The sequence below is a fragment of the Solanum verrucosum genome, unplaced genomic scaffold (assembly GCF_900185275.1).
Source record: "Solanum verrucosum unplaced genomic scaffold, falcon-dt-bn FXZP01000222.1, whole genome shotgun sequence".
Taxonomy (NCBI): domain Eukaryota; kingdom Viridiplantae; phylum Streptophyta; class Magnoliopsida; order Solanales; family Solanaceae; genus Solanum; species Solanum verrucosum.
In genome coordinates, this window is record NW_026020027.1 from 819,029 (window position 1) to 846,932 (window position 27,904).

The 27,904-nt window shown below is 34.8% G+C and overlaps 3 protein-coding genes across 4 annotated transcripts; all 3 read right to left on the reverse strand.

Annotated features, from left to right (window-relative positions):
• Positions 1-1,038: 1,038 nt before the first annotated feature.
• Positions 1,039-13,433, reverse strand: LOC125821209 (protein ENHANCED DOWNY MILDEW 2). Of its 2 annotated transcripts, none has more exons than XM_049500628.1 (19): positions 13,288-13,433; positions 11,968-12,413; positions 11,790-11,886; positions 11,217-11,270; positions 10,982-11,115; positions 10,357-10,453; positions 10,117-10,221; positions 9,356-9,603; positions 9,137-9,280; positions 8,549-9,025; positions 8,261-8,399; positions 8,039-8,140; positions 5,488-5,580; positions 3,798-3,839; positions 3,368-3,478; positions 3,147-3,218; positions 2,916-3,034; positions 2,771-2,837; positions 1,039-2,672 (listed from the first exon to the last, which is right to left on the reverse strand). In XM_049500628.1, the coding sequence occupies exons 2-19, from the start codon at positions 12,375-12,377 to the stop codon at positions 1,311-1,313; spliced, it is 3,873 nt and encodes a 1,290-aa protein (XP_049356585.1). In that variant the 5' UTR covers positions 12,378-12,413; positions 13,288-13,433; the 3' UTR covers positions 1,039-1,310. The 2 variants fall into 2 exon arrangements, with proteins under 2 accessions (XP_049356585.1, XP_049356584.1); XM_049500627.1 differs by having other exon boundaries at positions 11,968-12,409; positions 13,288-13,423.
• Positions 13,434-15,060: 1,627 nt separating this feature from the next.
• On the reverse strand, positions 15,061-20,630 carry LOC125821224 (sodium/hydrogen exchanger 4). Its single transcript, XM_049500643.1, has 15 exons — positions 20,469-20,630; positions 19,396-19,514; positions 19,209-19,306; positions 19,070-19,129; positions 18,922-18,968; positions 18,637-18,831; positions 18,292-18,338; positions 18,134-18,200; positions 17,808-17,908; positions 17,104-17,205; positions 16,494-16,650; positions 16,369-16,431; positions 16,201-16,284; positions 15,276-15,547; positions 15,061-15,151 (listed from the first exon to the last, which is right to left on the reverse strand). The coding sequence occupies exons 1-15, from the start codon at positions 20,628-20,630 to the stop codon at positions 15,061-15,063; spliced, it is 1,665 nt and encodes a 554-aa protein (XP_049356600.1).
• A 2,402-nt stretch (positions 20,631-23,032) lies between these two features.
• Positions 23,033-26,576, reverse strand: LOC125821245 (40S ribosomal protein S8-like). Its single transcript, XM_049500664.1, has 5 exons — positions 26,481-26,576; positions 26,288-26,360; positions 24,967-25,297; positions 24,409-24,578; positions 23,033-23,301 (listed from the first exon to the last, which is right to left on the reverse strand). Exons 1-5 carry the CDS (start codon positions 26,482-26,484, stop codon positions 23,214-23,216), a joined length of 666 nt encoding a protein of 221 aa, XP_049356621.1. The 5' UTR covers positions 26,485-26,576; the 3' UTR covers positions 23,033-23,213.
• Positions 26,577-27,904: the final 1,328 nt, after the last annotated feature.

Below are 27,904 nucleotides of genomic sequence, written 5' to 3' on the forward strand. Positions count from 1 at the left end.
TGGACTAACACACACGAAAACTGAGAAAATCACCCAACTCCTGTAAATTGGTCTCTAAATGGCTAAAATGAACTTTAAAAATGGTGAGACTATATGTATTGTTCCTCCAACACCCTACAGAAGGTATGTAAAGGTTTTGTGAAGAAATCCTCCAAAAGTCGTATCACCAAAATATTCATGGGCTAACACATACGAAAAATTAAGAAAGTCACCTAATTCTTGTAAGTTAGCCCTTAAATGTCCAAACTAGACTCAATAAATAGTGAGATTGTATGCACTACTCCCTCAATTCTCTACGGATGGTTCTATAAAGGTTTAGCAAAGAAATCGGCTAGAAGTCATATCACTAAAATACTCATGGACTAACACACACAAAAATTGAGAAACTAGCCTAATTCCTTTAAATTTGTCCCTAAATGCCCAAAATGGACTCAAAAAATAATAAGATTGTACATACTTCTCTCCCAACTCCCTATGAAGGGTTTCGTAAATGTTTCGCAAAAAAATCATCTGAAAGCTACATCACCAAAATATTCATGGGGTAACACATGAAAAAACTAGGAAAAACATTTAATTCATAGAAATTGGTCCCTAAATGCCCAAAATGAACTCAAAAAATAATGAAATTGTACGTACTACTCCCCCAACTCTGTACGAAGGGTTTCATAAAGATTCACAACAAAAATCATCTGAAAGTCATTCACTAAAATATCCATGAGCTACCACACGAAAAAATTATAAAATCGCCTAATTTCTGTTTACTAGCTCAAAATGGGCTAAAAAATAATGAGACTATACGTACTGTTTCCATAAAACGGAAATAAATAATTGCCAAATTAGGGAACTACTACATCTAATTTCAAATAGCAATCCAAAGGATTAGCTATACCTGGATAAAACAAAACATATAACAAGAATAACCATCCTGTCGATGCTAAATTCCAAGAATTACTAAGAATTATGAGGTTAAAATTTAAAACAAAAGTTCACCCAAGTTTATCCACTTCAAAGACGAACACAATGCCTTCATTTTCACCACTTAAAGATGTGGCTCAAGTGGAGGTGCATTAAGGAACAAAATAAGTTTACATAACAAGAAACCCCTAGAGAAAGTATTCAAGGAGCATAGTTGCCTGTGCATTTCTATCTTTTACTCTACACATATAATGCCTTCAGTTTTTACTACTATTGATTGAAAACAAATGCGGCAAAAAAAGGAAGTTCGATAAAGGATGAAATAAGCAGAAACTGCGAAAACATAAATAGGACACGTCTTCAACACTCCGCAAACCAACCAGCCCACTGTCTATCTACTCATTAAGCCACCCTGACGAATTTTGCTGTGAATAGGGGTGGTAAGGCCTTGGAGCGAAGCCCAATGAGTTACCTTGAAACCCAGGTCTAGCAATACCACCACCGTAGATGTCGCTTCTGCCTTCAGATCCCATGCTACTCATTCTACCAGGATATAACTCATCCTGTGGAGCATACTGTTGCACAGGCATATTGATCCTTCCATATGTTGGATCAGTTGGACTCGGATGGTATCCAGGGCCAGCACCTGCTACATAGTTGCTTCTGGGAGGCAAATACCCATCACACTGCTGCCCATAAAGGTTACCCTGTGGTCGGACATCTGACTCCCTTGCATACATCCCGCCATTTGAGTGACTGGTGTATGGTCTATAACCAGGTATATCTGCATGATCTCTCTGGTATCCCATAAATCTTTCATCTGACGACCTGAATGCATACTGACGACCAGGACTAGAAGACTGAGAATACTGGTGATTTAAGCTTGAATAAGGCTCCTGCATTGGCAAGCCATTTCTTCTTGCCATGTCACCGTCCTGATGTGCCCTGTGCCCCATATATTCAGGACCAGGACCAGGACTAGCAGACTGAGGATATTGGTGAGTTAAACCTGAATAAGGCTCCTCCGTTCGCAAGATGTGCATTCTTTCCAAATCTCTGTCCTGATGTACCCCATACCCTGTCTCTTGCTCTCTCAGTGAAGCAGCAGCACTCTGACCTGCAAAACGTTGATAGTCTTCATTCTCTTCTGCCTTAGAAGACGATATTGTGTGCCGATCAACCGACTTATGATTGGTCACTCTGGGGGAGGAAGACAGAGATCTTTTCCCTATAGACTTGTCCTCTGTTGCCTTTTCATCCAAATCTCTCTTACGTTTCGCTGTGAACTTATCCTGTCTTGATTTTTCATCCAAATCTCTTTGATATTTGCTTCTATCCTGACTCTCTCTCATTGACTTGTTATCAAATTTATTCTTGCTTTTATCCTGACTCCCGTTCTTTGACTTCTCATCAGATTTTTTCTTCCCATGGATCTGTTTATCACTAACTTCTTTTCCACTGTTATTCTGTGATCTCTCCTTGTATTCTTGGTGCTGATGTTGCTTCTTATCCTCAAAACCAGTGTCATTATTGATCCTTGTCGACACATCTTCTTCATGTTTCAGTGAACGAGGGGCAGGTGTGTGGGAGAAATTTTCTTCTAATTTTATATTGGACGGGTGGCCATGCTGTTGAGCAATTACTTTATGGATGGTTGTCCAATCAGTGCGACTCCAAAGATAAAGCGGTGGTGCACTCACATTCCAGTCGTCCATTTGTTTGTCATTTTGATCAACAGACCCAGGCAAATAAAATGACTGGAAAGGAAAAGGATGAACCACCAGACAGTTTACTTCGTATGTTCTTAATAATACATTTGTCTACCAACTCACAAAAAAGGGGAGAAACAGTTTACCTTCCCACCAAGCAACGCATCATCCTCCCAAATTAGATCATATGGAGACCCCTTCTTTACATCTAACCTGGTTCAAATAGAAAAGTTTTATCAAAATCGGAGAGAGAAGAAAGAAGTTCACACAAATAAAAGAGATGCAAAATACCGTTCCGTCTCTTTTGGAACAATGAGGATAAGAAGCTTTGGCTTAAACTCAAGTGCTTTGTTAACAAATTTGTTGGCGAGAGCAGCATTGACCCCAAAAGGAGGGTTCAACCCCATGATCTACACCAAGGGGTAAAAAGTGTAAGTCCAAGCAATGTATGGTGAAACTAATTAATATTGGAGCTGGTATATATCTGTGAATGTTGTGCTCTTAAGAAATTTTGTTTCCTACCAACTTCGATCCTTCCGGCAATTCGTCTGACTTGACAGTCATCCAGTCCCTCTTCTCAAAATTAAAATCATTCTGCAGGAAGGACAAGGAACTACAATAAGTAATGCGCAAAACACCTAAGTATATAGACAGTCGTTCGTCAAAGCTTGGACGTCTATCATCATTTCTTAGGGCATTCTCCACCTGAAACATGCACTTAACAAACAAGGAAAATAATTCACCTTTGGTGAGAATAAATCATAATTCTTATACAAGCAACCCTTCCCAATTCCATCCAGCTTCTTTTTCATGAGGCAACTGAAATCGTTGGAACCGCAACAGAAGTCCACAATCTGCTCAACAAACAACAAAAACTTAAATCCATTGCCGGCTAACAAAGGAGCTTGTCCAATCTTAGAAACTTCACAAATCATAAATAGCATGATCCTGGCAGATTTACAAGTCACAAGTATTAGGCATCAATTAATCACATTCCAAAGTACAACAGGAGCAACACAGATGACTGTGTTTCCCCTATAAAAGTACTAGCATAGCAGAAAATCAATGAATAAAATTGGAGAATTATAGCCACTTCACAGAATGAGAAAACTATTGTACTCAAAGTAGGTAAGAGTTCCACTCATAAAACATAAGGCCAGCACAGATTCCTACCATATCACCATCTCGAACATACCAATGAAGCATATCGACAATCTGCACATTAGAATCACACACTCAGTCAAGTAAATATAGCAGGTAGAGACACTACAGCCTGATGAGCAGACATGAAATAAGATGCACTTAAGAAAATCACATAGATCATGGTCAAAGGGGGAGGGAAGGTGGTGGGTTTTGAAGAAAAACAGGTCCAAGCACGAAAGTGGATAGGAACCAATAGCCTACTTCTCATGAAAACCCCATTAAGTCAGCACTACTTCTCTTACGATGAGGCAATATAATTTATAGTGATCGACAGTGTTTTTCAGTCATTTTTGTTATTAATTTCAAATAGAATTACAGTGATGTTTCAATATTTCATTACAATGAACAACGAAAATTTCTTAAGCTATTATTCATTATGTCTATCCTAGTGAGAGATCTGTTTACATCCCCAAGAGAAATCACTGCTCACTCAAGTGATCCAACCAGAAGGTGTGCAGATATATCAGCTGTCTTTCCCTACCCCACCATGCCCTGCCCCATGTACATCCCTAAGAGAAATCACAGCTCAAATGATCCAGCAAGAAGGTGCATAAGTGGAAATGTTGAACGATAGCGAGTTGTTTTGTGCTTTTTTTTTTTCTTAGCATTTGTAAGAGGTGAGAATAGGATAGCATTCCATGTATGATCCACTGAACATTAGAAGAAAATAATAGGAAAAAAATTATGCACTCAACTCAACCATGCTTGCGAATTCCTGTGTGGTGATGAGTGATGACACTCTACAATCTGATGATTGGCATGCAAATGCACTTAGAGAATATACCAGATCATGATCAAAGTGAAATCAATGCTGAAAATGATCCAGCAAGAAAGTGAAGACGTGTCATTAAACCTAGAAAGCGTAAATTTTGCCCTTTTTTTTCTTTTACTTCTCTTTGCTTTTGGGAGAGGTGGGAAGATAGCAATTTTATATAATGCATTGCTCCTTAATATAAAATAAAACGGGAAAATGATGCACTATACTATGGCTGCAAATTCTAGAGTGGTGATAACATAAACTCCCACAAAGACAAACAAGTACTTACAAATCTGTCGTATCAAGATATGCAAACTTTTGATCTTCTGAACACTGAGATTCATCGTTAGTCAGTCATCAGTAGACCACAAGAGTTCCTAAAATACATTTTTTTCTGAAGTAACAAGAAGAAGCAGGAGTTCCTCTTTTAACATTCCTGTGTAAACCTTATTTTTTCAAGAGAAGTGATGTAACAGTCGAAAAGAAGTTGAGCCAAAAAAAAAGTGTTGCATAATTGAAACTCCCACTGAATAATCATCACCTGATGACGCCCTAAAGAGCAGTATGTCAGTCAAGTACCTTAGGAAATGGAAGTTCTAAAACAATAACCAAGAAAGAGAAAATGGAACCAGTAGGCAATGATATTAAATGGGGAAAAGCTAACGGACATCACCAACTTATTTTATACTACCTTAAGAAGGAGCTAAAAGGAATGACAAATTAGTAAGAGGAGCTTCCCCATCTCCCCATCCCCCACACCAAACCCAAATTTAAAAGCCCTTAAACTTCAAGGCTTAGTCTTCTTTCTGGCTCACCTTCGGATACCACCAGGCAGAGAGGTAAAATCACACACACTAAGAAATATATCTTCTGACAACAAATATGTTTGAAGGCTAAGCTCACCTCTCTAAGCTTCTCCACTTTAGTAAAGTGGCGACCATAAGACGTATAGCGCATGCCATATAGAAAGGGAGCAAGATATACTCTGAGCTTGCTCTACAAAATAAGAAGAATTCATACAGTTAGGAAAGAGCCCAAAAGGAATTCAACATAAATTTTGAATTTTGGGACACAATATAAGGACAGAAGAACAAGGTAGAAAGCGAAGAGAGGTAAGATTTTCAGCAACCACTGACATAGAGTCCTGTTGAAAGTGCAATGAACACTTGAACCCACGAGAACAACTAATATAAAATGCTAAGACCTAGTTGTGCAGAATCGATTAGTACTTCAGCACTACAAATCACCAAACAGCCATCTAAATATGCAGAAAGAAAGCCAGCTATTTGATTGGAAGACCAGAATCAAACTTAATATTGAAACATTTCTATCCATTTAAAACAAAAGAAACTTAAACCAATCAAACCACCAGTTCCATACTGTTATCTTTAGCCTTATTTATCAACATTCAATCTGATTCAGTTATTGACAAATGCTACTGAAATTAATTTTTTAAGAAAAAGTGCTAAAGAAATTTATATACCAGAACTAATTCGGCAAGAAATGATTGGCCATTAGTCTATGAAGTGATTTTCACGAGAGATAAACCAAAATACTAATTATTTGGATAAAGCAACCAAACACAAATTACAATTATCAAAACCACTATGAGCAAATGCTGATTTCATTACTGCTATATTTACACTATGGGGTTGTTTGGTATTGTGTATTAGAAAAAAATAATACATGGATTAGCTTTGTGTATGTGTATTAGCTTTGAGTATGTGTATTAGTAGTAACTTGTTTGATACACTTTCAGTCTATGTGCATTAGTTATAGACTCTATTGAGTATTGAGGAGTGTATTACTAATACATGAAAATCCATGATATTAGTAATGCAAGGAGATTTAATGCACACATTAGTATGGTTAAAGACTCAATTGACCCTCAAAATCTTCTTTACATCTTTTGCACCATATTTGTGAAGGGTATCTTTGTACATATTATTTTTTAAACTATGCAATGCATGCTATTTTATTACACCAAACCAAACAATGCATAAGAAATAATCTTTGCATAATTAATGCAAGCATAACTAATATATTCTATTTAGAATTATTCTTGTACACCCTACCAAACGATTCCTAATAGTAAAGAGAGATCCAAAATCTTCGGTGAGACGTATATGTATCCTTTTCCATCTTTTTCCTCTACCTTCACGTGTTTCCCCACAAGGGACCACCGCAACTTGTGACCATATATTTACTTTTGGAGGATCTACTCTTTGATAACTTACCTTTTAAGCCAAAGGTCTATCAAAAACAACCTCTCCACCCCACATTATGGATAAGGTTTGCGTACATCTTACGCTCCCCAGACCCCACTTGTGCAATTACACCGCGTATGTTATTCTTATTGTCATACAATATACTCTTTGTTCAGCAATCACACATTGTATAGGTGCAAGGAGGACAAAATGGAGGCTCACCTCTACAGTCCTGTGCGATAAGAAATTACTACTAAAACACAAATGTATGTTCCACAGAGTGTACGTTAAGTTGGCTATGTTGTATGGAAGGGAGTGTAAGCTAACTAATAAACCCTCAAGTTCAAAAGATGAGAGTTGCGGAAATGAGGATATTTAGTTGAATATATGGGCATACAAAAAGGGATAGGATCAAGAATGAAGATATCTAGGACAAGGTGGGAGTGACATCCAGGGTGGACAAGGTGAGGGAAGCGAGATTAAGATTATTCGAGCATGTGAAAAAGAGATGCACCGACGCAAGAGTAAGGACGTGTGAGAGATTAACACTGATGGATTTAAATGAGGTAGAGGTACGGTGCAAAAGCAAATGATGTGAATATATAGGATATGGCGCATCTTTGCTAATCAAGGACAGGATAGGACCTTAGTTAGGAGGATGTGGAAGTCACAAATTAGAGTAGAAAATTAGTAGATATTAAGTGTTGTCCCTCTTATCTATGAGATACACTTGGTGGTAGAAAGTGCATTGTACGTGTTTCTCATTTCATACCAGTACTATTAACCGTATTCTCATAGTTTCTTGTCCTTCAATTTTTCCTACTACTTGTTGTTTTGTTGTGATTCGATTAACGCATTAGTTTGTTGTTATTGTTCCTTTTTTTCTAAATGTCATGCAATGCTTTCTTTATTATTTGTTGTTTTCTTTACTTTGGTGTTTTCTTTTACAAACTGATTTGAGTTGCGTTCCTTGAGTCGAGGGCCTTCTGAAAACAGTCTCACAAATATGCTTTGATATAATATGCTTTGATCCTGTAATACAGTATTCCAACAAATACACATCCCTCAAGAATATCACTATCTTTCTTTGGTTTGAAGAGGCGGGACATTGTTCATCATATCATTTTGTTGCTGTTTAGGGTCAAAAGGTGGCTTATTTAAGTTTCGCACAAACAACTCAACATCCGTACCTCAAGGCAAAACTAGAATAAGCAAATTGGAACTGAAAAGAAGAATGAAACACGTACCCTCCACTTCATTATCTGAGCAAGAAGCCCAGGCTCACAGACAGCTCTTGCATCTTCGACTTTACCCCCTCCATCTAATATTTGTAAAGCTGCACGAATAGCCTGCAAGACATAAACTAGGTCAGATTTTTATGGGAGGTCTCTTTGGGATCTGATTAAATAGGTAACATTTAAGAATCTAGGTTTAACAGAAACCAACATGAAATGTTATTTCTGAAGTACCTCAACAGAACCCTCAACTTTCCCCAAGGTTATAGACTTGTCAAATTTTGACGAGTATGCGTGTGTTGTGGGTACTTTCTGCTTCACTATTTTCTCCATAGTTATGGAGGATTTAACGTCTTTCATCATGGACAATATTCTGCACAACAGACATATATAAGCTCACATCCAGAGCCAAAATTTGTAGCTATGAATCAAAAAAACCATCCTAAGCAAAGGAAAAAGAAGAGCTGAGATATCTCTAGGACCTCAACTGAAAATGGCTATTGACAGAGCTAAATGCTTCACCTGTTCTTTGATGTAGCATCTAAAGTTTGTGAACTGTTTTTCTCCTTTTTGTCAGACTTCACGATCTTGGTTTTCCCCTCTTCACCAGACTCACCGGATTGTGACTCCCTACTAATGAGTGCATATAACTTATCACCCAAAGAGGTTTTACCTTCACTTTTGGTAGCTTTGTTGAGTTTTGCAGACGAACTCTTGTTCAAACTCTTTCTAGTAACATCAATAATTTTTTGTCTTTTGGAAGAATCAGGAAGAGACAGTCCCTCTCTCTTTCTGGAAAAATCAACCTTCACTGCCTTGGATAATTTTTCAACAGTTTCTGATTTTTTAGCAATCACTCTCTTGCCATTAGTCACTTCTGCAGACATTCCTTTAAATCTTCTTAATTGTTCCGATGTTTGTTTCTCCCTCTCACGATCTCCCGGAAATTTGATGTGATCTCTTGAAGGTGTAGCCAGTTCTTCATCAATTTCGTGTTTTCTGAGGAATTTGTTAGAATAAGTCACTTGAAAAAATTAAGACTAAAGGTCACTTGAAATACCAGCTCAGATGGATAAGAGTAAAAGTACAAGTTGGATGTAAGTAACTCACAAACAATAGATCAAAATTCGATTTTTTATAAGACCATCCCACGCCCTTGGCAAGACATCATCCTCCTCCTCCTCCTCCTCCTCATCATCATCATCATCATCATCATTTACTTCTTCATTTTTGCTCTTGTCAAAAACAATTTCCCTGGCAATTTACATAAAACTCGTTACATTTATACACAAGGTACAGTCCACAGAAACATCAAGGAAAACAAAGTACTTAGGCAAGCATTTCCGATGATAGGATGTTGGACACCGTCTACACATGGCAAACTGTAGCTCAGGTTTATCTTTATCTTCTCTTTGTTTGCAGACGCAGCACTGATGCAGAGGACAAGCAAAAGATTCACCAGCAGCAATCTTCTTTTTAAGTTCATCAACCTTCGACTGAGCATCAGGATGAAGCAGTCTAGCAACACAATGTGGATGGTAAAAATGGCCGCAAGTCGCATTAACGCAACGGAAGACCTGAAAACCATACCTGAATTCTGACACCATATCCATGGAAAAAATCCAATTCACAGTACCAACTCAAAGCTAAGATAATTTTAACACAGGGATGCATACTTATATTTGCTTTCTTAATGAAAAAATGCATCATACACAATTAAATGCATTAGGTACTTTGGCTAGCCTTTGTGCAAAATTTCTTTGTTTTTTCCTTCCACGGGGAATAGGAGTCAATAACTCCTATCATAGACAAATGACTGCCGAGTACAAATAAAGGAGGAATAAGATGGAACAAAAACAAAAATAAAAAGACTAAAGAAAAGAAGGAGGTGGCAAACCTAGAGTTAAAAAGGGAGAATTAGGTAGAAGAAGAAGACAAAACAGCACCCAGACAAACCAAAAAATAAGAGTATGTGCTATCTCAATATGCAGCAAGTAATCTTTCCTATTGATTTAACAAGTCAACATTCATACAGGTGGCTAGGAACATCTTCAAACAATTGTACTATTCCACAGCAGGTCTCACAGTACCTCCGCATGAGATGATTGATCAGAAGAACCCAACTTCCCACAAGCATAGCACTGGTGCTGCTGATATTCACAATTCTTACAATAGAAATCTTGATATTTCATTGCCTGTAAGGGGAAACATGTATTAGTAGTAGGAATCAATTTGCTAACCAGAGATGAGGATGTCATCACTAGAAGGGTAGAAATTGATCAACAGAAAGTTCTAAAAATATTTCATTGTTCGGGCAATTTTTGACATACCTTAACTTGAGCTTTTGTAAAACCAAGAGATCCACACTGAGATTGAGCACCATCATCCACAGTAGCATGAAATGACCTCAAGCACTTCCCATCGCAGCTGGTTAGGACCACAAGAGGCATATTATTTGGAGAAGCAGAAAAAAGGCACTAGATAAATAAGCAATTCAGAACCAATACTAACCACCTCTGAAAAGGGAAGCAGGACTACCTACATGGTACTATCAGGTAAATATTGACCATGAAATTACAAAAGTCCTTAGGAGAACTAGGTGCAAAGAAAAATGTCAACAGCAGTAGAACAAAGTAAGAAATCCTAAACAAAGGAGGTGGGCATATCGCTATACATTCAGTTAGACATTGGAATGCCGAGCTTATCAGTCCCTTCTTTAGACTTTATTTCACTAAGATGACGAATAAGCTGAATCAATGGTCTACACCTATGTACAAATCTTTATCGGGGTGCATACACATCATCAACACTGGAACATATATCAAAGAAAATCAGATGAGATAAAACATTTGGCGAACTGATAATTCAAGTATGTGATTGCAGATTCAACGAAAGGTGCAACACAAGGTATATATCAGTGTTGTCTTTGTGGAATGGTAAAGGCTTAGCACAGACCAAAGAAGTTCACCACCATCGTCACATATTGCGCAGAGAGATTCAAAGTGATTGTAATCAGACTCATCATCATCTTCTTCTTCTTCATCGTCATTTATGATCTCATCGACTATAAACTCAGATATTGATCCAACCTGCAAAAGAAACAAGCACCAGCTCAAAAAAAGAACAAAATATTCTATTCCTCAGTTCCTGCTCCATGTCTAAGAAATGCAAGGGAAAGAATATGTACAACCTCGTCAAAGATTTTCTTCTTCTTAGGCTTCTCCTCCATAAATGTAAGTAAAACCTGCATAAAACAAGATCAGTTTCACCTTTGGCTACAAAGATGCAAAATATTTGAGAATACAAACAAAAATAAAAATAAAACAAATTCAAAAAAGAAAACAGACAAACTCAGGCTCAAAAAAACGACCTGATTGAATTCCATTTCAATTCAGACACTAGTTAATTCATCTTTGGAAAAACATTATGTTATTTACAGGATAGATCAGAAAGTACTTTTGAATAACAACATGAGAATTAAATAAATTTGAAGCCTCGCCCCATAATTAATTTGAAGCCAAGGTCAAAGTGGAAAATTTATTAGTGATATCAGTCAAGAAACATGCTAGCATACATTCAGTTTTACCCCCTTATGCAATTGTATTTCAAAGATAGAAAAAAGACGAGGGAAAACCAAACAGATAACAAAAGTGAATTTTATTTTTATTTTTTGAGAAGGATAACAAAAGTGAATTTAGAACCATTAGAATCAGAGATCTTTCCACATACTAACTGAATGATCACAACAAGGAATCACACAAACCTTAGATTGCGCCAATTTTCCATCACGCTTAACAATTTCATTGATAAAAATCATGTGATCCACTAGATCATTCTCCGAAGGCCTGGGCTCATACACACTACAAAAACATAGGTAAGATTCCAGATTTCTCGAGGGAAAAAAACATATATGCTAATATACAAGATATCTATAAGTGAACCTGAAAACTTTAGATAAATGATCCCACAAAGCTCTGCCAGAAGATTCTGGATTTCTTTTCAGGAAGTGTAACGAATGCACAGTGATCAAGATTGACCTAATGGTATCCTGGAAAGCCTTCCTTGGTTTTTCAAGTTTGATCCAATTGTTCTCTTTAGACAAAACTGAAATTGCTGGCTCTATACGCGAAGAATCAATCTTCCATGTTGTGACTTGCTTATAAATCTTCTGAAGGCCATTATCCGCAGTCCCACGCAAGAAAATATGTCTTTTATTCCCATCCAAACTCTCAGTATCATTCCACTGAAATGTTAGCTCCGCAAATGAAACAGGTTCATCCTTATCATCCACAAATTCATAGTTAGAGACAGTACTTGGGACTGCTTCAGCTTCATCATCAGAAGATACCATTCCCACTTTCCCCAAATGCTCTGGGGCAATACCTGACTACATGCCAATGAAATTCACTCAGTATACAATATTAAGAAGCACGAAGTTAAGACATGGCTTCATATAGTGGAAAACTTTTTTTGCAGTAATACAGTAGAAAACTTGTTTTAGACAAAAATGAAGCCTCCATCGATGTGAAAATTTATGATTGTTAGGCATGGTTATATATCTAAAATTGGAGTTCAGCACCAATTTTGAATCCAATCCTTCTATGCCTAGAAAGTATATTTAGAAGTTAGTAAAATTAGTTGGGAGTATTAAAGGTTGATTAGGAGTAACAAGGCGAGACTCATGGACAGCTGAATTTCCTTTATATAATGTGGATAGACTGAATGTCTTTACTCCCAGGCTTATTCATTTGACAAGCAAAGAGAGATTCAGAGTTTTGATTAAGGCAAAAACAAGTAAAATAAACAATTCATACCACCAAAAAAAATGTAGTAGAACATTGCGATTCACCGAAATCATTCACTTTCTAGATAGGCAACCAAAACACAAATTCAAACTACTTCCTTACACTGCCGAATTAAGGCAAAAACAAGCAAAATAAACAACTCATACCACCAGAAAACGTTGTAGAACCATGTGATTCACCAAAATCATTCACTTTCTAAACAAAACATCCATAACACAAATTCATACCAACTCCCTACACTGCTTAATTAAGGCAAAAACAAGGAAAATAAACAATTCATACCACCAGAAAACGACGTAGAACGACGAAATTCACCAAAATCATTCACTTTCTAAGTAAACAAACCAAAAACAGATGCATTCATAAACCGATTCTTTGGTCCAAAGAATTAACAAAAATTAGGGCTCTGTTCGTAAATTCGATGAAACTCCATAGCATAACGTAAAAAGACCGCACCTGTGTATAGAACGAAATCGAAACGACGGCGAAGTCGCCGGAGAATTGCGGTGGCGCGCGCAACGGAGAAACCCTATTTAAGAGTAACCGGTGGTGGTAGAGAGTGAAATGTTAGAAACTCAGAACTAGCAGAAATTTGGCGATACTGACGCCTAATTTGTAGGTCTTTTTTCTTTTTCCTTTTTAGTAGATAAATTTTAATTAATTATTTGTTTCTCCAATAATTAACTTATTCATATCAAATACCAATAAGATATATTTATAACATATTCTCTCCGTCCATCTTTACTTGTTCAATTTATAAAATTAATGAATAATCTACTATTTTATGTCTATTTTATCTTTGCTATTAAATACTCCCTATGTCCCTAATTACTTGTCTATTTTTCCTTTTATAGTTGTCTCTAATTACTTGTCTATTTTGACAAATCAAGAAAGGACAAATTCTTTTTACTTATTATACCCTCAATTAATTGACTAATTATTTTTTTAAATGTAGGACTTTTCATCCACTTCATAATTAATAGGGGTAAATGGTAAACTCACTATGTCATTAATAGATGTGTCAATTCAAAAGTGGACAAGTAATTAGGGACGGAGGGAGTACGATTTATTTTCAATGTTTAGATAATTTATATTTAATAGTTGTACTCTAGTAAACTTACCATTATCATTTATTGTTTATAATCATGTGTTAAGTCAATAATAGACAACTACTGTTAGGTAGAGAGAGTACCAAATAAAGATGAAATTTTAGCAAATCTTTTTTTTTTATAAACAATCTAATAAAGTTGTTAGACAATATGAAATTTTAGCAATGTTTTTTCTTATAAACAGTTTAATAAAGTTGTTAGTAGTGGTGCACGTTTGTTCTTTGGTTCGATTTTATCAAATTTTGATTTGATTCTTCAGTTTCTAGTTTTGAAAAAGTGTGCATTGAATACCAAACTGAATTAATGTAGTTCGGTTGGTTTTTTCAACTAATGTTCAATTTAGTTTAATGTTTATCAAAACAATTGTTCGATGCTAATAAAAATAAATGATGATAAAATCAATGTACAAGTCACTTACAAATTTAAAATCATGCTAAATGATGACATGTCTCACCATGAAACACTTATTACGCTTGAAAGTTCATATTGTCTTAGTTAAGAACATTTTATCTTCAACTATTGCTCGAGGATGAAATACTTATTACGCTTAAAAGACCATATTTGTCTTAGTCAAGAAAACCAAACTTAAAAACCAAAAAGACGAAATCGAAGACCCAAATTAGTTCGATTCATTCCAATTTTTTTTATTTTTTTTATATTTATGTCCACCCTCTACAGTGTTTTATACTATTTTTAGTTGAAGTGTCAATAGATCTTGTTTTATACTATTTTTAGTTGACATGTCAATGGATCTTAGTGTCATTGTCTTAACTAAAAGGTAGAGTCATTATACCCAATATTTATGAAATAAAAATATTATACCCCAATATTTATGAAATAAAAATATTGTTATCGATAAACTTCGATTTTTCTGAACATAAGATAGTCACTGTACCTATTAACTTATATATGTCAAATAGATATGATAAATAAAAGTAAAGATCAACCAATTGATTTCATCACTACTAATTGTTCCAACATAAACCTATGTCTTACAACAATTTTTTGAATTCTCAGCGGCATGTTAGCAGCAGCATTACAAGACATTTCCAACAAATAGATAAATCCTCATTTTATTGCATAAAGAGATCGAATCTTCTACGTGCCCTTGCTATGCATTTTAATTTTCTTGAAGAGTCGAAGGAACAAGACATGCCATAATTCCAACAAGATTTGATTCATCAGAGCAAATGTATAAAATCTCCAACCATTGTTCGGATGTCAAAATTTCAAAATCTCGATAATCCATCATTCGTCACAGATGATTTGCTTCCTTAACGAAAAGAGAGTAGGATTGTCACCATTGTGTAATGGCGAGTCTCAACTACTTGCTACACAGACTCCTCGTTTATGGCTGGTGCACAAAATACCGGTCTCATGTAAGTATCATCAAACCTCCTCCAGTAGGAATGAATTGTATATACAGGTCTTTGAAGCAGCATGGACAAGCTATCCTTCGCGCGTAGTAGATTGGTTGTGGCAGATTCATCAAACGAAAGCAATGGAAGTGTCTCTTTTGAGATAGATGATTCTCTGTCTATACCTCTCCTACTGTCGTTATGCGGAAGCAGATGATGAATAAGTGGCTTTGTCAAGAAGCCAAAAACCTGCAATGAAACCAATGAATTTATGGAGTTACCAAAAGTAAACAAAGGGAGAGGTGACAAATTGACGAGATGGGTCGAATGAGCAGGCCAAACAACAACAACATACCCAGTGAAATCAAACTAGTGGTGTTTGTGGAGGGTAGAAAGAATGTAGACCTTACCACTACCTCGTGGGGGTAGAGAGGTCGTTTTCGAATAACCCTAAGCTCAAATGGACAGGCAACAATGTCAAATTGATAAATGAGTCATCACTCGAGGTCCCAAAGTTTGCTTTGGGAAACATAGTTACGTCAAGAAGGGTCAAATAATTGTCCATAACCCAACCCCGCAACATTACCCGACCTTCTTTCTCTTTTATTCTTCTCTTCGGAAAAATGCAGAGACTAGTAAACTACTATATTTTTTTCTTAAATCATTAGCTAAAGTTCTTCCAAATTTACATGATTCAAAATTTCCAATTTTCTTTTGCATGTTTAGTTTGCATTCCATACACGTAATGACCCAAACCTGTTTAAGCCTAAACTATTTGGCGGAATACCGAGAGATGAGTTGTTTTGCTACTTCTAAGGACCAGAAATGTCAAAATCTCTGTAGTTCTAATAGATTTTACCATACCAAATATCAAAATCTTATCCAATTTGCCATTAACTTACCAGAGTACTGAAGAGCACAACAACTACTGTAGTCGTAACCATTACGGCATGTACTGGATCAATAGTGACACCAGAGAAAGTGAACTGCATTGAAAGTTCATACGTTCAATATTAATCAGACAGACTTCATTTTAAAACTGACCCATATCGTGGGAAATGCTAAGGTACCTGCTTGAACGCCAGGGCTATAGAAACCGCCCCTCTCATAAGACCAGCCCACCAAATTACTATCTGATAAAATAGCACACATGACACAGCGCACATTTTATTTCAAGAAATAACTAGCACGTTACCTGATGTTTGAATGTTATTGGCGGCGTTCTTGTAGCATTTCGATTCATGAAGTTGGAAAGAACAGAGAGAGGGAACACAAAAGCAGCACGCCCAATAGCCATCAACACGAGCACAGTAATATATATTCCCATTGAAGTCCAAACACTACCAGCGAGACTGGATATAAAAGAGTCAGCTTTGTTTTGCTGATTCTAGAAGGATTTTCAGTCAGGGAGTTCAAAAAATAAATATATAGTGCCTATGAATTTGAACTTGGAACCTCAAAGTAAATTTTAAACCACTAATAAGTCAATCTCATGTCTTGTGCTCAGGTCCTCAGGATATTCAAAAGCTATATATACAGTGTAATTTATTACCGAGGAAGTTCAATACCTTCCCGACCCCCTAGATCCTCCCCTACCCACAAGGACATTGTTCACCAAATCAGTCAAACTCTATTAAGTTAAAAGCACTAAACATACACACTGAGTTCTTTTAATTGAACACTCAAAGAGAAGTTATCTATCTCTTCCTTTTTATACGAGAAGGTTGTGGCCCAAGCCTAGGATGAATTGATAACTAAATATAAATCAATAATAATTGAATGATAACATTGAGTTGATATCTTACCTCTGTTGGCTCATTTTCCACTTTTCAATGTCCAGCGCATCCATCCCCACGTACAAAAATATGAATGTTTCAGCAATGAAAGACATAGCTTCAAATGCATGCCTGTGGTCCAAAGTATATATCATCTCAATACATCATCATACTTCTCCGTGGTGGCTCAAGATAATTAGTAGCCTAAGTCTAACATCTAATCTTCTAGACTTTTATTGAAAAACTTAACTTTTTCTATGGTCTAAACTATATTAGTAATAAGAAAGGGGAATACTATGTAAGTTTGAGGGCTCTTTTGTCATTTTGGCTTTATCTTATAGTTTTTGGCCTTAACTTCTTGTACCTTTTTTAATCTTTCAGAAATTATTTGACAATTTTATCCCTTGCTTATGCTTATGTGAGATGAAATGACACTTATATATATATATACCAAAATATTTTCTAATCTTGTGGTCCAAAAAAGAAAGAAACATTGTTCAATATTTCGAAACAAACTAAAAAAAAAAGACAAATAAAATGAAAGACACAATACAATTTTTTTTTTGGTTAAAAGGGACTTGTAATAATTCTATTATTGCTAAAAGAAAAAAAAAGAGGCACATCAAATTTGACGGCCTAAGACGGAAGTCTCATTTTTAAAGGCATTAAGTCTCCCCTAATACGAGCATAGGTCAAAATTGCAGAAAATATATGAATGGCACCTTCATGCATACCTCGTAGTGATTCTTGAACTATCAGTCACATTATGCCATGCATAGTGAGACATCAAGATTCCGGAAAAGAAGACGGTCAAAATCCCACTGAGGCTCCAAAGCTTTAAACAACATAATCAGTTTGTAAATACCATGAGAATACTTAAAAATATATGAAAATAGAATTCGCAGACGAAACTAGGATTGAACTATATGGTGCCTAAGCTCGGGATTCTACCACGTCTCATTTGATTTATTGGTTTGAAATCAATTATGTGTACTAATTTAGTGCTTTCTCAACACATACATGTAAACACAAAACAGTATAGTACAAGTAATTACTATACCTCAGCCAACATGTAAGACAGATATGCCATCAGAAGCATGAGAGATATTTCACGAACGGTAGAATGTCTGCACAGATATGAAACATTTAGAATTTATAGGATAATGTAGATTCTGAGCTTCCATATATGAATACAGAAACATCAAACACGAATTTTACCTTCCGAAATATAAGCCCTTCAGAATGTATGATGTTATAAGTCCAGCCTGCATGCAGAAACAGGACACATTCAGCAAGGCTGTTTGCTCGTGGCACTTGTGCTCCAAGGAGCAGAACACATTTTAAGATAAGTAACTATACATTCGCGGTGAAGCGAAATCAATGACAAGGAAGGATAATCTTGAAACTACGTATGTTTCTTAGAAGACGATAATTCATCAATTACACCATCCTATACCCTCGGACACAACATAAACAGTTTTTTCATTTTTTTCGAGTATTGTGGAAATAACTACATCCGGCCTCTACCACATAGTACGGAATTAAAAGAGTTAAAAGACTAACAACAACTCCGAGACAAGTGCTTGTGGAGAACAGGTACAGAAAATCTAGAAAGACATGGAAAGCCGACCAGCCATTGAATCTTGCGACATCAATCTTCTGCACTGCATTGAATAGAACAACTGATGTAGCATCATTCACTACTCCTTCCCCAAAGACAAGGCTGTAAAGTAACGGAGTCTCGTCTTGATGAAGAACCTGCACATAAAGTTTGCAGCAATGCAGATGTAACTAACTAGCTGACTTAACGAAACAGGACACACAACCTCACATGCCATTATAATTAACCTGCAGTGTGCAAACAGTATCCGTCGCCGAAAATATTGCTCCAATACCTTAATCAGAAGTCAGAACAGTTGCATCAGTTAATAAGTCAGAGAATTAGCTAATATCAACAATGAAAGCAAACAAGGAAACTCAGATAGAACGAACAAACCAAGGTAGTCACGAATAGTCAATCCATTGAAATTAAGCTTGGGAAATATCCACCAGCTGCCTATATTAATCAGAAATGAATGTTAAACAAAAAAAATTAGATATATAACAAAAGCAGAAGCTTTGGAATGATAGATTACCCGATGCGATAATACTTGATGATATGAAAACACCAATAACTCCAAACGACATAATAGTTAAGAAGTTATGGAAGAACTGCTTCTTCTTAACTTGGTATCTGGATAAGATATGTATACACAACATGTCATTTTAAAAAGTAAGATGTTTGACATTGATGGAATTATAATTTAACATAAAACTTCTTACCCTGCATTAAATATTATCGGTGGAAGTAGATAAATGAAGAACACTTCTTCGTTAAATCTAAGTATGTGAGAACTTTTCCCCTTGCTTATCAGAAGTATTGTTGTCCCTGATATGAGGCCCTATACACCAGAGGAATAGATTATTACACTCAGAACCAGTGAAAAACAAAACACATAATTCCGTAAACTAAACGTAAAAATAAAATAACACCAAATAATTCAGGGAAACTATGAATATGACTAAGAAACTATGTTGCTCGGGTGCTCCTATGACCACCGAGTCTCAAAATTCTTTAGTATTTTTTTTTTTCTTAAAGGGCCTGCTGATTGAAACTATGTCAAATAAATTAGAACAGAGAAAGTACTCCTCTGTTTTAATTTACTTGTCTGGTTTTAACTTGACACAAAATTTTAAAAAATAAGAAATGAAAGGACTTTGTGAATCTTGTACTCTTGGATCTAATGATATGTAGAATGTGCCAAAATACACTTTAAGCTATCTTTAATCTTGTGTTCTCGTGGAAAGTTAGAACTAAAAAGTTGTCATAAAGGAAAAATGCATTTTTTAAAACGGATCACAAAGGAGAGTGAGACAAACAAACTGAAACAGAGCAAGTGATATTTCTACAACAACAATAACAAACTCAATGTAATCCTACAACTGCAATCTAGGAGAGTGGTGTGTATGCTACATGAAGTTAGAACTAAAGAGTTGTCACAAAAAGAAAAAAAAATATTCCTTTCTAAACGAGCTTTAGTAATAAAAACAAATTGAAACACGGGGAGTAATACTTTTACAACAAAAATATATCTAATGTAATCCTACAAATGCAGTTGGAGAAGAGCGGTGTGTATGCAGACCTTACGTGTTTCTCAGAAACATGTACTTGGCTCAAATAATATATTTCAAAACATTATTGAAAAGTAAATGCTTTTGAATGGACATATCCAAATTCATTTGACAACTCAAATACAATACAAAATGTACAAATGAATCAACTCAACACCTCAAATTCAATGTACATGTTACTAATTCATAACGAAGAAAAAGAGGGGAATTGTATATATACGTACAATGATAATGGCTGTGATGGATTCGTTAACCCATCGATTTTCTTCGAAGAAAGAGCCAATTACTAAACATATACACAAAATCGCCACGAACAGAGTGATCGGAACCACCATCTCATGGCTGTTCTTATGCCCAATAAAATTCACGTAATTGAAAAGGGACATTTTTTCACCACTTCACTCACACTCAAATTTAACAACTCTGCTAGTTTCTATTTGTATGCTATATTTTTGTTGCATGATATATATGAAAGTGAAAGTGTGAGCTAAAAATAAGACAAATTTTGCGGTATTGACTAGGAAATTGACACATTTGTAATAAGACTAAATTATCATGCAGCCAAATACACAAGTGTAGGAGGATATCTTTATATTGTTATATTTTGCTGTATCTGATCCTCTTATTATGCTGAGGACTTATTCTTCTAAGTAGTATAAGTGATTTATTATTTATTTAGTCGTTTAATTAATTAAATTAAAATAAAGACGTGGACCACTCAATAGAATGTGCGGCTTAAAGTCAAATTTTAAAAAAAGAGATATTATATCTATTTAATATTTTTTATATATATATTATTTTATTCTCATAAAATAATTAAAATATATGATAGTTAATTATAATTTGATAATAGATTTTTTTTCAATTGACAATATAATATTTTTGTAATAATTCGTAAGACATAAATAGACATACAAATTATTGTACGTTATATAACATCACAAATGTTTATATTAAGTTCTTGTTAATTATATTTTTAAAAACTTTTTCAATGGAGTGAATTGTTAAACTATCAAAATTACTTTAGAAGTAGTATATTTATTTAAAAATAGATTAAGAATTCACCTAATAGGTTATGTCAATTAGAGTATTATTTTTACTTGTAAAATCATCAATATTATAGTGATTGTCATGGTTTATAAGATAATCTAATTAATTTGAGCTTGAAATGTCTAAGAATACACCTCAAAGAATTGAAGATAGTCTTATGAAGTCGATGCTAAAACATGATTGATTCAAATGTGAATTAGACAAATTAAAAAGAGTACAATGTAACTACAAATTTAATTGTCTATAACTTTAAATTATAATTACATCAATTGTATTTTAAGAAAATAATAAAATTTTGAAAATATGTTCATAATGATCGGTAAAAGATTCATAACAAACTATTAAGAAAATTTTCAAAGATCCGAACTTTGAACAATACATTTGACTATTCAAATCCCAATGGATGAAAGAATCAAATACTGCCCGCAAATTTAGTCTATAGAATACTACTCCCTCTATTCCATAGACTGAATTTGTAAGACAATCTTAACAAAAATATTTAAGGACATAATTTAAACCATATTTTCTACTATAAAATCATAAGTGTAATAAGTAGTATTCCCTTGAGATAGTTTAACTCCGCACAGTGTAAGAAAGAAAAAGGGAAACTTTTAAAACTTGTGGTAAAAATTAATTATAGTGGCTATAATTATTTCATTAGGGATAAAATAGACATTTTAAATTTAAATTGTTATTTAATATAGAAATGTGTCTTTTTACGAGGACTCATATAAATTGAGACAGAGAAAGTATAACTTTCAAGAATTCAATTATATGTATGTATATATACTTACAACGATAATGGCGGTGATGGATTCGTTAACCCATCGATTTTCTTCGAGTAAATGACCAATCACTAAACAAAGACACAAAATCGCGACGAAAACCGTTATCGAAACTACCATCTCATCGCTGCTATTATTTCCAGTATCATTCACATAATCGAACAGTGCCATTTTTAAAACTCAATTCTGAATCAAATTTAACATCATTTGGGGGTTTTTCTATTTCTAAGCAATATTTTTGCTGCATGATATGTATGAATGAACGTTTTAGCTGCTAATAAGAAAACAAAAAAATTGCGGTGCTTGCTGGGGAAATTAACACGTTTGGGGAAGAAGACGAAATTATCATGCAACAAATACACGTGGCCATGTGTTATTCTTCTTTGTTGTACCTTTATATATTGTTTTTCTGTTACCCCCTCCATCCCTCTTTACTTGTATTACTCCATCCGTTCAAAAAAAATTATCTAATTTTACTTAGGAACAAAATTTAAGATAAAAAGACGTTTTAATCTTATGATTTTAAACATACCAAGTGAAAAGATGAAGCATTGCCACAAAAGAAAAAGGGTCATTCTTTTTTAAAGAGACTACAAAGAAAACTAGGTTATTCTTTTCGAATCAAAGAGAGTATATATATTAAAAACAGCTATCAAACAATGTTTATTCAATTTGAAAAATCAAGAAATAATTTATCTATTTGTATCTATTTTACCTTTGCTATTAAAATGCAACAGTGGAAAATAAGTCTCGAATTCAACCCCGAGTATGAAGAAAATCATGTTAGAAGCATTACTCCTAAATGATACATACAATGCGCTATCTAAATTTAGTCGGAGCTCTAATGAAAGCTCTGGACATACGGTGGAAAACCAAAAAAAATTGAACTCATAGTATGCAAAGTTCTCAACAATGTAAAATCTGAAAGCTGACACAAGACTTATCTTAATGTATCTGAAGAAAACATTAGTGATGTAAGATGACCCTGTCAAAATCATGTGACATTACATTACAAAAAAGATAAGTCTGATCTTAAACTCTAATAATAGCTAAAGGATGTTCTTAATTCCCATTCTATGGAGAGTAATAACAGAGGCAATCTCATATAAAACTTCTGATGATGAGTTACAATTCTTAAGCAGTAGCACCACTTGCACCCTTCCCTTTCTTTTTCTGTAGCTTCTTCATGTAAAACTCCAGTTCCTTACCCTCCAAGATGTAACTGCCAAAAGTTAAAATAAAAAAATGTAAGAAATGGCAGCTGCAAGAGTCAAGCATGATACTCTCTCTGTTCCAATTTATATGATAAAGTTTGAATAGGTTCGAAATCGAAGAAAGAAAAGCTTTTGCAACTTATGGTCATAATTTTCAGACTTTTGGGATGTGTGGTCTTTAACATTTTGTAATATTTGGGACGGTATAAGAGGTTCTCGACAACAAACTACAACATACACAATGTATTCCCACAAGTGAGGTATGGGGAGGTAACACGTACACAGATCTTACCCCCTTACCTTTGCAAGGTGGGGAGGTTACTTCCAATAGACCCTCAGATCAAAAGAAAAGAAGAAATTATAGTAAGGTGCAAGGACATAAGACGGCAAAATAGCAGGATAACAAAACAAATAGCAAATGACGCAACTGATAGATATAAACACTGAAGAAAGGAAGCTATGCAATTACCCCTGTAAGAGCTTCTCATCAAGGGTAAAATGAGAAGTTCAAGTTATATTGTTCCCAAATTTAGAAAGCTTCCATTATTTTAGAACGAACTAGAAAGAAAATGTTCACATAATCTGGTACAGAGGAAGTATTTTATATCTTCCAAGTCCAAAGTCATAACTAATAGATTCCAAAAGACGCATAAATGTAAGATATTCAAGACCAAACATACACTGTTGTCTTATAGAGTAAATAAAAATTCTAGTTAAATCATTTTTATGGTTAAGATGAAAAGTTTTTTTTCATTAAATCATTTTTTTCATCACGGTTTATTTGGACCAGAATTGATGCAGACAGTTAAATCTATATCAACAAGGAAAAGATCATTAATTCAATGGCATATGATCTTAGTTTAGCCATAAAAAAAATCAGCAAAGATGCAGCCAAAAAAAATTAAGATAATACTAGACCTCCAATTCAAAGATTTGGCAAATTCAAGTTAGCATGGCCAAGAGTTTTTATAGTTGAAAAAATGTATTATGTCATTAAATGCATAACATCAAGTCAAAATATTAGTTAGTAGCAGGTCGGTAGAGTGAAACAAAGAGACTACAGATTTAAGCTTCATAGTTTTCTACAAAGATTAAATAGAGAAGAAAACTCATACCCATCAGCACGGCCACATTGGCCAGGTCGTGATGAGATTGCCGCCAATAGACGACCACTAGCAAATTGCTCTTCAACATGTGGGTCGATCTTGCGATCCTGTTGACGCTTTTCCAGCTTTCTTTGGACATGGTTACTTTTCTTCTCCTCTGCAGCAGCCTCAGCAGCCTCCTGAAAAATCAAATAGAAACCTTCACATAATGCACTGAGACTCTATGCCAACCAAACCAATAGAACACGATGCTGTAAACATATACTGAGACAAAATTCACCACAAGAGACATTGAAAAAGATTAAAAGAATAATATTCAGAAAAGAGGGGGAAAAAGTCTTTATAAAATTTAACACAATCAATTGTGTATTTCAATTTGCATGAGAAACACCACATACAGTGCAAGAAACATTTGTAGCTTCACAAATATTCAAGCAAAACATCTTGCAACTAAGTGTGTGAATTAAGTCAATAAATTGTATCATAAAATAATTATCAAATAAAAAGAAGTGGAGCATCATGAACAAAAGAGCCCACATAAGATGAGAAAAGCATTTGTGCAAATACCTCTCCTTCCTTCTTGGCAGCACTCTTCTTCTTGCGACCAATTTCAACACCGTAATGCTGGAGATACCACTGCTTAAATGGAGCTGCATCAACTTGCACAATAGCACTCTTCACTAGAGTTTGTGTTCTAACCAACTCATTGTTTGAGGCGTTGTAGACCACATCCAATAAACGGGTCTTCCTAGTAACAGCTTCACTACCCCAAGAGTAATTTCCAGTGTCCAACCTCAAAGCACGCCACTTCACATTGCCTCCTCGGACCCTGATCCTCCTAACAGTCTTAGCATTAGGCACCAGCTTTGTATTTGCAGACTGTCTTCCCATCTCATACCTTCACAGAGACATTAAATCAAAAGTCAACATCATAATGTACGCTCAATTGAAATCATATCTATGGACAACCCAAGATAAGAATTTGGGAAGATCTACTCTAAGGAAAAAGGCAAAAACTCATTGCAATTATGTAACAAAAGCCACCTATATCTACATCCTAATAAATCTACATTTCTTCCTCTATAAAAGGTCCATATTTCATCAGACAAATGGCATTCAATAAAATAAATACACTCTATCCCAAATTAATTTGAATCAACTACACAAATCCTCATGTAGCATCCATTTCAGCTATGCTCAGATCAAAAAGTATTGACATTCAATAAATCAATGGCACTCAACCACAAAATACTTTGGTCTGCTATATCAGTACACATTCCACTACATTCAGATCGATATAGTCAGACAATCAAAAAATCAATTTCACTCAAATCCCAAGTTACTCTTACTGAACCGTATGAATCTTTTGCATCCATTCCAATTGTATTCAGCTACAAAAGTAGAAAATATCCAATATATCAACTAGACCCCTGCCAAATTATTTTGGTCAAATATATCAATCTTATGTACACAAATCACTACATTCAGGTCAATATAGCATCAAAAAATCAGCATTTCTCAACCTCGAATAAGTTTTAGTAAACTGCATAAGACCTTTGCATCAATTGCATTACATTCAGCTCCAAAATAGTAGAAAATATTCAATATATCAACTACACTCGTCACAAATAAGTTTGATCGACTATATCAATCTTATATACACAGATAACTAAATTCAGGTCAAAATAACATCAACAAATATCATTGCTCAACCTCAACTTAGTTTAACTAAAACTATATAAAACAACACATCCATTCCATTGCATCCAGCTACAAAATAGTAGAAATATCCAATCTATCAACTACACTCATCCCGAATTAGTTTGTATCGACTATTTTGAATCTTCTGTAACATCACATTGAGATGAAAACAATAATTTCCACTTACTTTCGCTTCTTCCTCCATGCCTTCTTCTTGCCTCCAGTGGCACGTCTCTTGTGCATCGAATCACGAGAGATACCTGTCAAACACCATAGCAAATTGCTCTTTTAAGCTTATTTTTCACAATCTCACAATAATAGAAAACAAACAAACGAGATCAACGAAGGCAAAGGTAAGCTGATAGGATCGATTTCGTTACCCATGGTTGCCGGCGACGAAGTATCCTAGGGTTCCGGTGATTTTGCACTGCAACGGAGAGGTGCTCTTCAAGCGGGACGGCTAAATGAGATCCACTGGGTTTTTAAACCATCTTTTAAAACCCTAGCTGTAGTTAAAATACCAGTTTTGTCCTCCCTTTGCATTTTAGTCCTTGTTGTTTAGCCTCTAATTCAATTTCAGTCCCTCAATTTTTATTTGTTCCAATTTGGTACAAATATTGGATTCAAAGGAATGATAAGACTAAACAATATTTTACTATTTAGATTACAATTTGTTCAGAAGTATCATTAAAAATCTTATATCATCTTAAAACTTTATCTTATAATTCAATACATAATGATTATTAATCAAGTAAGTAATAACTTCGAGGGGTGGTTATAATATTGAATAGATTTCAAACACGATAGATTGAATGAATTGTAGTAGAATTTTGAACTTGAATTCATAGTTTGAATCTATGATCCACCTTTGCATTGCTTATCAAATAATCAAATAACGGGAGCAATTTACTTATGAGTTCACAACTAGCATTTTTTCCTTTTATCAAGATTTCTAAATTAAGAGCTAGAGAGATTGAGCATATCTGATGACGTAAATACTATATCATGTTTGTATGAAAGTGATCTCACCAGATCAATATTTCATTTTTTTGTGTCAAAACTCTACTAACAAAAAAAACTATAGTAGGATCAACTAATGTTATTAAAAGTCATCACTTTGTCACGTTAAGCGATAATGATGTCCAAGCCAAAGGTTTCGATTTCACGCCAAAAGATATGCGCCTCAAATAGTAGTGTTTCCAACAATGACGCGCAAAGTGAGCTTTGAATCTCAATTTTCAATTATTGGAAGATTAGTATCGGAGCATAATTGCAATTTGAAAGTTGAAATTCGACTAATATTATACCAAAATTCATATGTTGCATTTTTCATTTCTCGCTTTTCGCTTCAAACCTGATGGATCTTATCCATTTTTTGCACCTTTTACTTTTAAAAACATGGACACCAACAAGATGGATTTGTTAGGTACATGTCAAAACCTCAAAAAATAGTGTATTTTTTTAGAATCTAAATTGCAACGATATTTGTGAAAAGTTCGAGCAACATAAAACAACAATAACATATTTAATGTAGTCCTAGAAAGTGGGATAGAGTTTATACCCCACCCTTACCCAAAAGATAGAGAGGTTATTTTTTATAGACCCTCGACTCAGGGAAAAGAACACAATCTCGAATGAGAAGTAACAGAAGTGTAAGGAACCACAAATAGTAACATGACAAAAACTACAACAAATCAATACGATAATTGAGCTACAAAGATCAACAGATAGCAACAAAATCAAATGACTAAAAACTATAGGAGCAATATTAAGACTACTAATATGAACGGACAACAAGACTACG